Source organism: Jaculus jaculus, chromosome 17 (genome assembly GCF_020740685.1).
Source record: "Jaculus jaculus isolate mJacJac1 chromosome 17, mJacJac1.mat.Y.cur, whole genome shotgun sequence".
In the NCBI taxonomy this organism is placed as follows: Eukaryota; Metazoa; Chordata; class Mammalia; order Rodentia; family Dipodidae; genus Jaculus; species Jaculus jaculus.
In genome coordinates, this window is record NC_059118.1 from 6,007,113 (window position 1) to 6,023,432 (window position 16,320).

The following is a 16,320-nucleotide window of genomic DNA, read 5'->3' on the forward strand; positions in this document are numbered from 1 at the left end:
CCAGATGCACAAGGTGGCACATGCGTCTGGAGTTCATTTGCAGTGGCTAGAGGCTCTGTTATGCCCATTCTCTGTCTGTCTCTCAATGCTTGCAAATAAATTTTTAAAAATTATAGAAAAAAATTTTAGGCTGGAGAGGTGGCTTAGTGGTTAAGGTGTTTCCCTGTGAAGCCTAAGGACTGAAACCTGAGGCCTCCAGGTCCCATGTAAGCCAGTTGCACAAGGTGGCACATGTGTTTGGAGTTCATTTGCAGTGGCTAGAGGCCCTGGCACGCCTATCCTTTCTCTCTCTCTTTGTCTCAAAATAAATAAATAAAATAAACATTAAAAAAAAGAAAATTATAGATTTTTGTCACATTAAAAGTATTGAGAGAGCTGGATGTAGCACATGCCTTTAATCCCAGCACTTGGGAGGCAGAGGTAGGAGAATTGCTGTGAGTTTGAGGCCACCCTGAGAATGCATAGTGAATTCCAGGTCAACCTGGACCAGAGTGAGACCCTACCTCAAAAACAAAATAATATTGAGAGCTAGGAGTGGTGGCACATGCCTTTAATTCCATCCCTTCGGAGGCTGAGGTAGGAGGATCACTGTGAGTTTGAAGCCTTTCTGAGACTACATAGTGATTTCCAGTCCAGCATGGGCTAGAATGACACCCTACCTCTAAAAGGAAAAAAACAAAACAAACAGAAAAACCAAAAAAGAGTATTGAGAGCCATTAGCAGTTTTAAAAATCTGTTTTGTATAGACTTGTTTTGCATAGTGATAAGGAAATAACTTAGGTTAAGATGAATTAATTAATGGATTTTTAATTTAAACATTTGCATGCTAACATTACCCTTCTCATGCTGGGTTTGTTCAGTTTATTTTCAAACATAAACTCATCTTTCCCTCCTGTAGAACATTCTGAAACAGAGAACCATTTGTTCTTGTGATCATTCTTGCGACATGCTTACCGCGTGCAGAGTGGGAGTGGGCTGACCAGCCCCTGGGTGAACAAGGATCCGGCTGGGGTGCCCTTCGAAGATGCCACTGCTGGCACGACTCAGTGCCAGTGACTGTCCCTTTCTTGTCTTCTTGGGTTTAGGTTTAAGATTCACAGGTGCCCGTGACGTGGGTGGGTTTAAAATGTCTGACCGTCGCAGAGCAGACAGGCCCCGCAGTTAGATCGCCATTGCCCCGGCGTGATCGCAGGAGAGGAACGTGCGAGGCAGAGCGCCGCCCTCCTCAGGGACTAGTGCTCTGCCTTTGGTCTCGGGGTAAAATTTTTGGCGAGAAAATCCTGAGACTTACAGAGGTGAACAGTTTACCATTGACACACATGTATTCAGAACTCATTAGGGGTTGGAGACACAGCCTGGGTTCTGTTCCCCAGCACCCCTGTCAAGCCAGATGCACGTCGTGGTACATGCCTCTGGAGTGGGTTTGCAGTGGCTGGAGTCGAGCATGAAGGGCATATGACGAGGTGCCCTCCAGGTCATGACCTTAAGCCCTCAAGTAGGTGTCACCTTCTACTTAAACTTTTTTTTTACATTTTTTATTTATTTTATCTATTTTCAAGGGATGAGAATGGGTGTGCCGGTGCCTCTAGCCACTGCAAATGAACTCCAGATGCATGCACCATTTTGGGCATCTGGCTTATGTGGATACTGGGGAATCAGACTCTGGTTGTTAGGCATTGCAGGCAAGTGCCTTACCCACTGAGCCATCTCCAGTCCCCCACCTCCTGCTTTTTAACCATCTCCCCAGAATGCCATCATGTCATGCCTGGCTTAGTTTTTATTTTTTTATTTTATTTTGACTCATTAATTAGGTCAGAGCCCAAAGGAGCCATCGTTTCCCAAATGCCCATCTGCTGGCAGCTAAGACCTATATTCACAACCCTGTGTGGACATTGTCTGTTCAAACTACATGCTGTACTCTATTTCAGACTTTGGCGTTAGTGCTTTTTTAGCAACTGGTGGTGACATTACCCGCAATAAAGTGAGGAAGACCTTTGTCGGCACCCCTTGCTGGATGGCACCGGAGGTTATGGAGCAGGTACTGTGGCTCTTGTCTTGTAAATGGCTTAGGGGTTTTGTTACAAAACGGGGGAAAGACCAACAGTGTTGCTTTTTGTTTGGGTGTGGCAGGTTAGCTTTGTAAAATATGTGCCTGTGTTGATTCACTAAAAAAGTCAAATCCTTAAAAACAGAACAGTTAGAGAACCCCTTTAGAACTTTACAGAGGTTGTAAGAAACTCAAGGCTGTGCTGAAGATAATCTAAGGAATAATATAATCAAAACCAAAATAAACAAACTAAATAACCTAGCCACTTACCTATTGTTTTCCTTTCTTGGGTCCTTGAAGGTCCAGTTGATCCCACATTCCTGTTTCTTACATAACACAGCTATGTCCTCGGTCATTTATCTCATCACAGTAAGAAAAGTCCAATGCTCAGATTCATTGTTCATTTTTTCTTCTTTTTAATGTAAATATGTCAAAACTTATGACAATTTCATCAGTACCTTATCATAATCATTTCTTTTTATATTTTCATGTAGAATTAGTAAACATTGGTTTTAATGTAATTTAATTTAATTTTGTTATTATTATTATTTTTTTGGTTTTTCGAGGTAGGGTCTCACTCTGGTCCATGCTGACCTGGAATTAACTCTGTAGTCTCAGGGTGGCCTTGAACTCATGGCGATCCTCCTACCTCTGCCTCCCGACTGCTGGGATTAAAGGCGTGCGCCACCATGCCCGGCTTAATTTTATTTTTTATTTAATTTTTTTTTTCATTTTTCGAGGTAGGGTCTCGCTCTAAACCAGGATGACCTGGAATTCACTACATAATCTCAGGGTGGCCTTGAACTCATGGCAATCCTTCTACCTCTGCCTCCTGAGTACTAGGATTAAAGGCGTGTGCCACCATGCCTGGCTTAGTTTTTATTTTTATTTTTATTTATTTATTTAAAAAAATTTTTTTTGTTTACTTTTATTTATTTATTTGAGAGTGACAGAGAAAGAGGCAGAGAGAGAGAGAGAGAGAGAGAGAGAGGTGGGGGGGGGAGGAGAGAGGGCATGCCAGGGCTTCTAGCCACTGCAAACAAACTCCAGACGTGTGTGCCCCCTTGTGCATCTGGCTAACCTGGGTCCTGGAGAATCAAGCCTCGAACCGGGGTCCTTAGGCTTCACAGGCAAGCGCTTAACCGCTAAGCCATCTCTCCAGCCCATATTTTTATTTTTAAATATATTTTATTTATTTATTTGAGATAGAGAAAGAGAAAGAAAGAGAATGGCCATGCCAGGGCCTCCAGCTACTTCAAGTAAACTCCAGATGCATTTGCCACGTTGTGTATCTGGCTTCATGTGGGTCCTGGGGAATCGAACCTGTGTCCTTTGGCTTTGCAGGCAAGCACCTTAACCTCCAAGCTGTCTCTCCAGCCCTGGTTTTAATTTTAAATAAAATTTAAATTTAAAAGAATTTATAAGCCGGGTGTGATGGCACATGCCTTTAATAACAGCACTCAAGGCAGAGGTAGGAGGATCACTGAGAGTTCAAAGCCACCCTGAGACTACATAGTGAATTTCAGGTCAGCCTGAGCTGGAGTGAGACCCTGTCTCGAAAAGCAAAAAAAGAAAAAAAATATATATGACATTCTTTTAAGTGACTGCAACACAGTTAACCATTTATTGGTTTAAAGTTTATGAGTTGGGGGGGGTCCTCTGGAAAGATGGCTTAATGGTTAAGGTGCTTGCCTGTAAAGCCTAAGAACCCAAGTTTGATTTTCCCAGTACTCACATAAACTGGATGCATAAGGTGGCACATGTGTCTGGAGTTCATTTGCAGTGGCTGGAGGCCCTGACACACCCAGTCGCTGTTCTGTCTCTTCCCCCTCAAAAGGAAAAAAAAAAAAAAAGTTTGAGTTGGGAATGGCAGTGTACGCCTGTAGTCATGAGTTCTAGGGAAGCCTGGGTTGCATACTAAAATCCTGTCTTAAAAACAAAGGCTTTGATGATACATTTGAAGCTACCTTTTCAAAGGGTTTTACATTGGCTAAACTAAGGTGTTACCTTTCTGCAGGTCCGAGGTTATGACTTTAAAGCTGATATCTGGAGTTTTGGAATCACAGCGATTGAACTGGCCACAGGGGCAGCTCCTTATCATAAATACCCACCAATGAAGGTAAGGCTGCTATTCAGAGTTATCCAGCTCAAGTCCCACTTCGTTTTCACAACAGAAAATATTTCACTAGGCTGGGGAAATGGCTTAGCAGTTAAGGTGTTTGCCTGCAAAGGCTAAGGACTTTTGATCCCCAGGATCCACATAAGCCAGTTGCATAAGGGGGCTCCTGCACCTGGAGTTCATTTGCAAGACTCATTCTCTCTTTCTCTTTATCTGCCTCTTCCTCTCTCTTATCAAATAAATAAGTAAAATCTATCTTCAAAAAAAATTCATTTTTGGGCTGGAGAGATGGCTTAGCGGTTAAGTGCTTGCCTGTGAAGCCTAAGGACCCCGGTTCAAGGCTCGATTCCCCAGGACCCATGTTAGCCAGATGCACAAGGGGGCGCACGCATCTGGAGTTTGTTTGCAGTGGCTGGAGGCCCTGACACGCCCATTCTCTCTCTCTCTCTCTCTCTCTCTCTCTCTCTCTCTCTCTCTCTCTCTGTCATTCTCAAATAAATAAATAAAAATAAAAAATATTTTAAAAAATTATAACTTTAAAAAAAAAATTCATTTTTAAGCTGGGCGTGGTGGCACATGTCTTTAATCCCAGCACTCGGGAGGCAGAGTTAAGAGGATCACTGGGAATTCAAGACCATCCTGAGACTACATATTGAATTCCAGGTCAGCCCGGGCTAGAGTGAAACCCTACCTTCCAAAAAAAAAAAAGAAAGAAAGAAAGAAAGAAAGAAAGAAAAGGAAAACAACAAAAAATAGCAATAACAAAAGAATTTTTTTATTTATTTGAGAGAGAGAGAGAATGAGAATGAATATGAATGGGTACACCAGGGCTTCCAGCCACTGCAAATGAACTCCAGATGCATGTGCCACCTTGTGCATCTGGCTTACATGGATCCTGGGGAATTGAACCTCTGTCCTTAGGCTTCACAGGCAAGTGCCTTAACCACTAAGCCATCTCTCCAGCCCTTAATTTTTTTAAAAAAAATTATTTATTTATTTGAAAGTGACAGAGAAAGAGGCAGATAGAGATAGAGAATGGGCACGCCAAGGCTTCCATCCACTGCAAACGAACTCCAGATGCCTGCGCCCCCTTGTGCAACTGGCTAATGTGGGTCCTGGGGAGTCAAGCCTTGAACTGGGGTCCTTAGGCTTCATAGGCTAGTGCTTAATGGCTAAGCCATCTCTCCAGCCCCTTAATTTTTTTTTAAATCTACTTATTTATTTGAGTGAAAGGGACAGAGAGAAAGAGAGGATATGGGTACATCAGGGTCTCCACCCACTGCAAATGAACTCCAGATGCCTGTATTGGGGAATTGAATCTATGTCCTTGGGCTTCCCAGGCAAGTGCCTTAACCACTAAACCATCTCTCAAGCACTTAAAACAAACAAACAAACAAACAAAAATCCCTTTTTACTGACAGCTTCCATAATTGTAGACAACATACCATGGTAATAGACATGCCAAGGTGATCTGGTCCTCAAGCCTCTGGGATCCTCCTCTTTCTCCCTTTTGTCTTCCTTAGGAGGGACAAGATTATAGGTGTTTGCTACTGTGTGCAGCTTTTTTATGGGTTCTGCAGACCCAAACTCTTGTCATAATGCTTGCACAGCAAGTGTTTTTTTCCAGTGGCCATCTCTCCAGTCCCTTTCTTTTTACATTTAGAACCGTTTTTGTTGGGTTGGAGAAATGGCTCAGCAGTTAAGGCTCTTGCCGTCAAAGTTTAAGAACCCAGGATTGATTCCCTAGTACCCATGTAAGCCAGATGCACATGGTGGTGCATGCATCGAGTTTATTTCTAGTGGCTAGAGGCCCTGGCATGCTTGTTCTCATTCTCTTTCTTGCTCATAAATAAATAAATACATATATATACACACACGCATACATATATATAAGGTTTTTTTTAATTTTTATTTTTATTTAAATTTTATTTTGGGGGCCAGAGAGATGGCTTAGCAGTTAAGGTGCTTGCCTACAAAGCCAAAGGACCCAAGTACTATCCCCTAGGATCCACATAAGCCAGGTACACAAGGTGATACATACATCTGGAGTTCATTTGCAATGGCTGGAGGCCCTGACATACCCATTTTCTCTCTCTCTTTCTCTCACTCACTCTTTCTCATTCTGTCTCAAATAAATAAATATTTTTGCCAGGTCTGGTAGCTCATGCCCTTAGTACCAGCATTCATGAGCCTGAAGTAGGAGGATTGATGTGAGTTCTCGGTCAACCTGGGCTAGAATGAAACTGCTTTTAAAAAAAATTTTTCCCCCTTCTGGGTTTGGTGGTGCACATTTGTAAACCTTACACTTCAGAGGTGGATGCAGGAGGATCAGAACTTCAAAGCCAGGCCTTGATCCAGGCATGGTGGTGCACACCTTTAAATCCAGCGCCCAGGAGGCAGAGGTAGGAGGATGGCTATGAGTTTGAGGCCACCCTGAGACTATATAGTGAATTCCAGATCAGCTTGGGCTACTGCGAGACCCTACCTGGAAAACAAAAACAAAAACAACAAAAAACAAAACAAAGCAGGGACAGGACAGGATCCAAAAACTGAACACAAAGTTATACTTTGATTTGATCATTATATATTGTATACATTATCAGACTATTCCCTACAAATACACATACTTCTTTTTTTTTTTTTTTTTTGCGGTAGGGTCTTGCTCTAACCCAGGCTTACCACCTGGAATTCACTGTGTAGTCTCAGGATGGCTCCAACTCACGACCATCCTCCTACCTCTGCCTCCCAAGTGCTGGGATCAAAGGATCAAGGTGTGAGGCACCACGCCCCACCACAGAAGCTTGATAGAATCTCACTCATTGTTTTTCTTTGCTGCTTTAAGTTTTCTTTTGTCATTTCATAGTCTGGGCTTTCATATCTAGGTTTTTATTCATTTTGAGCTGATTTTATATCTGGCAAGAGTTAGGAGAATAAAAGAGGGCTCTACTTTCATTCCTTTGTGTACTATATCTTTATATTTATAAACTTGACATAAACTTGTGTGTAAATAAAGTGTACATCCAGGCCAGGAAAATGTCCCAGGGGATAAGAGTTGTGCAAGTGTGAAGTCCTGAGTTTGGATCCCTAGCATCCATGTGAAAGCTGGCTGTGGTGACAGTGACAGGTGGATCCCTAGGGTGTGGTGGCTCGCTAGTCTAGGCAAGCCAGTGCTCTGTGGATTCAGTGAGAGACTCTGACATACGATGGAAGGTGACTGAGGAAGACCCAAGACGATGACCTTTGGCCTCCACACACACATACCCACTACACAGACACACACAGCACACACATGCACACACACAGTTTGGGGAGATCACTCACGTGTTGAAGTTGCTTGTTTCAAAGTCTGCCAGCCTGGGTTCAGTTCTCTAGCATAAATCCCCACATAAATCCAGATGGGAATTATTTATAACAGCAAGAGACCTTGGCATGCATGCCATGTGTGAAGCAATACATAAAAATTACAAGAAACACAATAACTGATTTCTGCTGTGTAAGCATAACCTTCCTTCTTCATGTCTTTATGAATTGTCATGGAAGGGAAAGGAAGCAGGGACTTGGCGTGGACGGAATAGCCTAGACCCCTGTGCAGGGAAGCGGGACGAGGCGCGCTGAGCGTCTACAGCTTGGTTACTAAGTGTCATTTGTGCTTTCTGTGGTGGAAGTTTCTGAGGAATTCTAAAAACAAGCCACACCTAGTACATGCGGCCAAGGATAGAAGCCTTGACTGTGAGTAGGTAAAGCCAGCGTGGCTGGAGTCTTTGGGTTTTTTTTTTTTATAAAAATTTTGTTCTAGAACAAGAATGACATATTCATATAGTTGAATAAGTGTACAGAAAATATAAATTGTGTATGTACTTTGAAGCTGGTTTGGCACAGGAGGGATTGGGAGTTGGGGGCCTGAGAAAACAAGAGGTCTAATGAAAAGACATAGCAGTGTGGACGGGCTGTGGGCCTTGTAGACAAGTCATCTGCAAACACAACCATCTGACCCTCTAATAGCATGATGCACAGAAGAAATAATATAGGTTCTCACTTTTGTTTTTCCCCAAGGTAGGGTCTCACTCTAGCTCAGGCTGACGTGGAATTCACTCTGTATAGCCTCTGGGTGGTCTTGAACTCACAGTAATCCTCCTACCTCTGCCTCCCGAGTACTGGGATTACAGGCGTGCGCCACCGCGCCCAGCTTGACTCTTGTATTTTTATTTCTGCATATCAAGTCCAGGGCCTTACCCACGCTAGGCAGGCGCTGTTTCACTGGGCTGCGTCACCCACCCTAGACAGCCAGTTTAGATGAGGAGTTGTAGAAAACAAAGCCAGCTTGCATGTTGAGAAGGTTTACCTATATTGAAAAAATCATCAGAAATTCATACTGTATTAAAAATACTTGCAGGTTTTAATGCTGACACTCCAGAATGATCCTCCGTCTTTGGAAACTGGTGTTCAAGATAAAGAAATGCTAAAAAAATATGGAAAATCATTTAGGAAAATGATTTCATTGTGCCTTCAGAAGGATCCAGAGAAAAGGTAAATTTTTTGATAAACTTGACTTTTCTCTCTACTGTGTAAACCATTATGGGAAGTCCTAAGAATCACATACCTGTATTCACAGGGGATTATGTGAATATTCTATAAAGAATGAAATACAACTTTTAAAAGTCTGTGAAAACATTAGACAAGATTAGAAGGGATAAGGGCTAGAGAGATGGCTTAGTGGTTAAGGTGCTTGCCTGCAAAGCCAAATGACTCAGGTTTGATTTCCCAGGACCCACGTAAGCCAGATGCACAAGGGGGCACATGCATCTGAACTTGTTTGCAGTGGCTGAAAGCACTGGCATGCCCATTCTCTCTCTTTCTTCTCTTTCTCTCTCTATCTGCCTATTTCTGCATCTCTCAAATAAATAAAAATAAAATGTTAAGAAAGAAAGATTGGAAGAGATGGAATTGATTTCTGTGTCCATTTTAGTATAGAGAAAACCAAAGTATAGCTGTTTGCTTGTTAACTTCTTAAAACGCTAAGATTATATATTGTGAATTCTATATTAGTCAAGTGCTGGCTTAATGGGAGAGGTCTGACTTCATAAACTTATAAACTTAAACTTTATAAGTAAACAAATATTTCATTACCATTTATAATTTAGTTACAGAAGAACTAAACAGCATTTTGTATGTGTGTCTAGCAGAGTGTGTTGTAAGGAGCTGTATCCTTCCTTTGGCTCAACAGAGTTTTTTTTAAAGAAATATTTATTTATTTGAGAGAGAGAGGAGAGGCAGGCAGACTAGAGAGAGTATGACTATGCCAGGACAGGCCTCTTGCTGCTGCAAACAAACTTCAGATACATGCACCACTCTGGGAAGCTGGCTTTATGTAGGCACTGGGCACTCCACTTGGGGTTGTTAGGTTTTGCAAGCCAAGTGCCTTTAACTGATGAGCCATTTCTCCAGCCCTGCAAATTTATGTTTAATAGCAAATAATACCTGGTATGTTTTCTCTGGAGGTCGGCAGAAGTAAAGGCCTTGATCATGCCATGTCATGTCATGAGTTTCAGAATTTACCTTTGGAAGCTTTGGAAAGGTCAAGAACAATGGGCAGCAAAGCTCCTGTGTGCTTTTAGAATTCTTTTATTTCTCAGAAAATGGCTAAAAAAAGATAGGGAACACCTTTCTTCTGCCAGGTTAGCTGACTGAAAGAATATATTTCTTTTGTTATGAATGCCTAGAAATGACTCATAGAATCTAAACATCTTTCAATACCAGAAATACTGAGGAGAACCTAAACACCTTTCCATACCAGAAATATTGAGGAGAATCTAAACATTTTTCGATACCAGAAATATTGAGGAGAATCTAAACATCTTTCGATACCAGAAATATTGAGGAGAATCTAAACATCTTTTGATACCAGAAATATTGAGGAGACTATAAAGGAATATGAGCTGATTCCCAGCATAATAGTTAGTAAAACACCATTTATTCCCATACCCTACTGCCTTGGATTTCTTTTCTTTTCTTTCTGTTTATGTATTTGCTTATTTTGGTTTTTCCAAGGTAGGGCCTCACTCTGGCTGACCTGGAATTTACCATGTAGCCTCAGGCTGGCCTGGAACTCACAGCGATCCTTCTACCTCTGCCCCCCACCCCCCGCACCCCGTCATCTCACCACCACCACACTGGGCCCCTAGGTTGGATTTTTATCTCTTACACTGTGACTGGAATTGGGACCTTGGTTTGTTGCAAAAAACTTTAGTAAATGAGTAAAAATTTCAAATAGCTTCCTTGTCAATTACAGACCTATTGAAGCGTAAGTGTCAAATGATAATACCTCGTGTGTCCTGCTGTTCTGTTTTGTATATTGTTCAGCCTCTCCTTTCCCTGACACTTGTGCAGCTACTGGTAAGGTGTTTTTTTATAATGTAAAAAATATTTATTTATTTATTTATTTATTAGAGAGAGGCACACACAGAAAATATGGGCACGCCAGGGCCTCCAGCCACTGCAAACGAACTCCAGATGCATGTGCCCCCTTGTGCATTTGGCTTATGTGGGTCCTGGGGAATCAAACCTGGGTCCTTAGGCTTCACAGGCAAATGCCCTAGCCGGTAAGCCATTTCCCCAGCCCTGGTAAGGTCTTTTTGTTTTTGTTGTTGTTTTTGTTTTTCAAGGAAGGATCTTATTCTAGCCCAGGCTGACCTGGAATTCACTATGTCGTCTCAGGGTGGCCTCGAACTCGTGGTCCTTCTACCTCTGGCTCCCAAGTGCTGGCATTAAGGGCATATGCCTCAGTGCCCAGCTTTTTAAATTGTTTTGTTCCTGGTAAGTTATTTTGTAGCACTTGCCTCAATCTGGGGTTGTCTGCTGTGTTTTAAACTGAAATTATGGGGTTGGAGAGATGGCTTGATGGTTAAGGCATTTGGCTGCAAGGCAAAAGGACCCAGGTTTGATTCCCCGGGACACACATAAGCCAGATGCAACAGGTGGTGCAGCCACCTGTCTGGAGTTTGTTGCAGTGGCTGAAGGCCCTCTTTTCTATCTGCCTCTCTTCTCTCTTTTTCTCTCTCTGTCTCTCTCACACACACGCGCGCTTAAAAAAATAAGGTAAAAATTCGTAAGCTGAGATTATGGAGCTGGGTGAAGAATTCCCCCAGCCACGTGCTCTTCATCTTGCACCGTGTCCAGAAGTACACAGATAGGTCACTGTCGCAACGCCCATGCTTGGTGCAGGAGGTGCCCGCCAGGTTTCTTCCCGGTCAATTTATTGTTCTTCCTTTGTTCTTTCTTTAATCAGAAGCAAGTCTCAGTTCAGCCCACACAAAAAGGAGCCCATTGTTTACATGGTAATTGCAGGGTCTTTCCCTTCTAGCAGTCCTCTTGATTCTTTTGTCATACTCATTTTGTACATGATTATGATTTCGTCTATGATTTTATTTTATTTTATTTTATTTTTTTGAGGTAGGTTCTCACTGTAGCCCAGGCTGACCTGGAATTCACTTTGCAGTCTCAGGGTGGACTCAAACTCACAGTGATCCTCCTACTTCTACCTCCCGAGTGCTGGGATGAAAGGTGTGTGCCACCATGCCAAGCTTGTGATTTTAACTTAAACAAGCTTATTTTATAGTCTTCTCAGATACCACTGCATTATCCAAATTTCATGGAGAGCCAATCCCTCTGCTTGTGTCTGCCAGCTCAGAGGACTTCTGCCACGTGCACTGTAATTGAGATTATGATCCTATCTAGAGTGGACCCTTACATACAGAAGCCATGGGACATGGATTTTGCAAGTGTTTTTCTAGTACAGTTTTGAGATTGCTTCAGCCAAAAATAAAACTGCCTGACAACAGTTTTATTTACTATGAAGTCCCGTGGGTTGCTGCATAATATGGAGTATGAATTCAAACTCTCAACCTGTAGAATGTCAAGGGTAAAGGGCTTAATTATTTAGGAGAGATTGTATTGTCTCTTGGTGATGACAATCAATGGCCTTTATTCAGGTTTATTCTTCAGCCAAGAATGTAGACCTCTGATGCTCTTCACTTTAATGGTGTTACCATGTTGGCACTCACAGTATTTCCATGATTGGAAGTTTGGATGAGGGATGTTCAGCTTGTATATACATAATCTCATCAATATGACACAGACATGTATACGAATGTGGACTTAGCAGAAGAGACAATAGAGAATGTTTGAGAAGCAGTATTAAAAGAAATACTGACGGGCTGGAGAGATGGCTTAGCGGTTAAGCGCTTGCCTGTGAAGCCTAAGGACCCCGGTTCGAGGCTCGCTTCCCCAGGTCCCACGTTAGCCAGATGCACAAGGGGGCGCACGCGTCTGGAGTTCGTTTGCAGAGGCTGGAAGCCCTGGCGCGCCTATTCTCTCTCTCTCCCTCTATCTGTCTTTCTCTCTGTGTCTGTCGCTCTCAAATAAATAAATAAAAAATGAACAAAAAAAAAATTAAAAAAAAAAAAAGAAATACTGACTGAGATAATGGACATGGTGGTGGACACCTATAGTCCTAGGACTCAGGAGGTGGAAACCGGAGGATCAGAACTTCAAGGTCATCCTCTGCGCCATAGTGAGTTCAAAGCCAGCCTGGAATTCATGAGACCCTGTCCAAAAAGAAAAGAAAAGTGACTGAATACTCTCCAGTACTGAAGGCCAATCTCCTGAAGGAATGGCAGGTAGACTCCAAACAATTCCCCGGTAACCAGAGTTGAGGCCAGCACATAGCTTAGTAATGCTGAGATACGATAACTGGTTGAGGTCTCTGTTTAGTAAAACTCACTCCAGAGGGAAACATGAAACTCACATATTTTTCATGCAGCAATTATCTAGTCATACCACTTAACTTTTAAAAAAATTGTGCCTAAGAGTTGGGTGTGGTAGCGCACATCTTTAATCCCAGCACTCGGGAGGCAGAGGTAGGAGGATCACCGTGAGTTTTAGGCCACCCTGAGACTCCATAGTGAATTCCAGGTCAGCCTGACCTAGAGTGAGATCCTACCTTGAACTGCCCCCCCTCAATAAAAAAACGTTTGTACCTTAGAAAGAAGGAAATGAACCTAGGAGAACAGGACGAATAGTAAGAAGCTATTTGGGGCTTATAAGTTATTAAAACATTGAAATCTTGACGGAATGAAAGAAATAGCTGGTAGTGTCTCACTTCAGTGTTCATAGCGCTTTCTCCTTTGTTCATTTCCTAATACAGTAGTGCTGCGCACTGGTCCTTGAGCTTGAATACAATTTCCAACTACCTGGGGATTTTTTTAAACGTTTTAATTTATTTAGGAGAGGGAGAGAGTGAGAAAGAGAAAGAAGCAGAGAGAGAGTGGCAGGTGTATAGAAAGAATAGACACACCAGGGCCTCCAGCCACTGTAAACAAACTCCAGACACATGCGCCCCCTTGTGTGGGTCCTGGGGAATCAAATCGGGGTCCTTGCCTTACCTGCTAAGCCCTCTCTCCAGCTCTTGGGGATTTAAAAAAAAATTATTTGTAAGCAGAGAGATACACACACATATACAGAGAAAGAGAGAGAGAGCAAATGAACACAAATGTGCTGGGGTCTCTAGCCACTGCAGATGAATCCCAGACACATGCATCACTTTGTGCATCTGGCTTTACGTGCATATTGGGGAATCAAACCTGGGATTATTATGCTTAGCAGACAAGTGTCTTAACCGCTGAGCCATCTCTCCAGCCGTGCTTTGGGATTATTTTTTTAAAAATTTTATTTTTATTTATTTATTAGAGACAGAGAGAGAGAGAATGCCAGGACTTCTAGCTACTGCAAATGAACTCAAGATGCATGTGCCACCATGTGCATCTGGCTTATATGGGACCTGGAAAATCGAACCTGGGTCCTTAGGCTTTGCAAGCAAGAGTCTTAACCGCTAAGCCATCTCTCTAGCCCATACTTCGGGATTTTTAATAAAACTTTGTGTTACTTGAGTCTTTGTTCCCAAATACTTTGCTTTGATGAGATTTGGGAATGGCAAAGTCATGGGGATTTGGAAAATACCTACCAAATAGCCTAATGCATAGTCAGTGTCTAAGAGATGCCATTGGGCTGAGAGTATCAGTGACAAAGTGCTTACTGCTGTGAAAGGGCCTAAGTTTGATCCTTAGCATTGAGGTAAAACAAAACAGAAACTGCTGCTCTTAAATAACTTAGCCTTAGAGAAGTAGCAGTTTGTGGAGTATTAATGGTGGGTATGTGGCAAAATCAGGTGTTGGCCTTTAAACATATAAACACATACATGTATATTTGGTTTTGGTTTTTCCAGGTAGGGTCTCACTCTAGTCCAGGCTGACTTGGAATTTACTATGTTAGTCTCAGGCTGGCCTTGAACTCACAGCAATCCTTTTACCTCTGCCTCCCAAGTACTGGGATTAAAGGCGTGTGCCACCACACCTGGCTAAATTTAAAATTTTTTAAAATATTTATAAGCAGAGAAGGAGAGAGAGAATGAATATATGGGTCCTTCAGGGCCTCTTGCAGCTGCAAATGAACTCCAGACATACATGTCACTTTGTGCATCTGGCTTTACATGGGTATTGGGGGATCAATCCCAGACCGACAGGCATTGCCAACAAAGTACCTTTAACCACTGTGCCACTTTCTCAGCCTCTAAATGTAAGTTTTTATTTTCATTCTGGGTGATAGTCTTAACTACTTGTAATATTTCTATTGAAAAATTTATTCCAAGCCAAAAAAAAAAAAAAAAGTAGGATCCTGTGTAACTGAGCTAAAAACTGAATTTGGGTCGAATTTGGCGAACACACTTTAAAAATCTCTTGAATGTTTTGAAAAGGGAACTTGAGAAATCTATTTTTAAGACTCCGTAGTTCCTTAAGTTGAAATCTGTCAGGACCTGTGGAGGAAGAATCAGAAGCCTCGTCCAGGTCCATTTCCTTCCTGGGAGTTGCAGTCTCCTTTTATGCTCTGCTGAAACCTCCAGAAAGGAGCTGTTGAGCTTCCTGGAAATGGCAGTGTTGAATAGGAACCATCAGAAAGGCCTGACAGTCACTCATCCAGAATGCGCATTTGATGACTAAGGTTTTCAGAGGTCCTGCTGTGATTACCGGAACATGTCTGGGTTTTTATGCCACTTAGGGATCGTTCCCCTGCCTCTTGAGAAGTTCTAGTCTGCGTTTTCATGTTGCTGCTCAGGAGTGGTTTCTCAGTTTTGAACATTGAGATTCACATTATGTTTGAATTAACTGTAAAACCTTTCTTTTCTGGTTTTAGACCAACAGCAGCAGAACTGTTAAGGCACAAATTCTTCCAGAAGGCAAAGGTAGGGAATTACATGCATTTTATGATGCTTTTCAATTGTCTGTGTTAGGTTCAGTGCTTGTAAGTTGCATTTCTTAAGATGTCTGGTTTGGAAGAATGGTAGAAGGTAAAATAATCGTTGAAGAGGCACTGTGTATGTAATTTGCTAATTTAGATACTTGTTTGGAGTCTAGTAAGTACATTTTAGTTTATATAAACTAAATATTAGGTTAAACTTACAATAGCTATAGTAAATATTAATCTTTATGATAAAAATAAGGTGATTCAAGGTTTAATGCTGAACTATTAAAAAATACTCATATTCTAGTAACAGTGGAGTATTAGTATATTTTAAAAATCATGGTATTGGGCTGCAGAGATGGCTCAGTGGTTAGAGGCGCTTGCTTGCAAAGCTTGATGGCCTGAATTTGATTCCTCATTACCCATGTAAATCCAGATGCAGAAGGTAGTGTATGCATCAGGAGTTCGTTTGCAGTGACAGAAGGTCCTGGCACACCCATTATCTCTTTCTTGCCTCAACACTTCTTGTAAGAATAAAATATTTATTTTCCTTCTCCAGAATAAAGAATTTCTTCAAGAAAAAATATTACAGAGAGCCCCTACCATTTCTGAAAGAGCTAAAAAGGTAAATGGGGATTTAATTCAGTTTTGTTCTCTGGTCGCTCTCTTAGTCTGCTTCATGTTGGCTGGGATGAACTTCCAAACCAGGCACAGGGTGTGGGAGGAACAGGACTTCCTGACGCGTACAGATGCAGGGGAAGTTCTGCACCGGCAGAAGAGGCTGCTCGTTCACAGGTCCAGTAGAGTGAAAGGCAACCTCCACCCACCACAGGCGAAGCTCAGGCACCCAGCATACCTTACG

General features: G+C 42.2%; 1 protein-coding gene across 2 annotated transcripts in view; it reads left to right on the top strand.

The window, feature by feature from the left end:
- The window catches only part of Oxsr1 (oxidative stress responsive kinase 1), an 82,468-nt gene that overhangs the window by 47,237 nt on the left and 18,911 nt on the right, over positions 1-16,320 (top strand). For both annotated transcript variants that reach the window (XM_045136610.1, XM_004662096.2), the window contains 5 exons: positions 1,929-2,038; positions 4,065-4,166; positions 8,560-8,693; positions 15,411-15,459; positions 16,018-16,083. In XM_045136610.1, the coding sequence (XP_044992545.1) occupies positions 1,929-2,038; positions 4,065-4,166; positions 8,560-8,693; positions 15,411-15,459; positions 16,018-16,083 (461 nt within the window). The remainder of the gene's footprint in view (positions 1-1,928; positions 2,039-4,064; positions 4,167-8,559; positions 8,694-15,410; positions 15,460-16,017; positions 16,084-16,320) is intronic.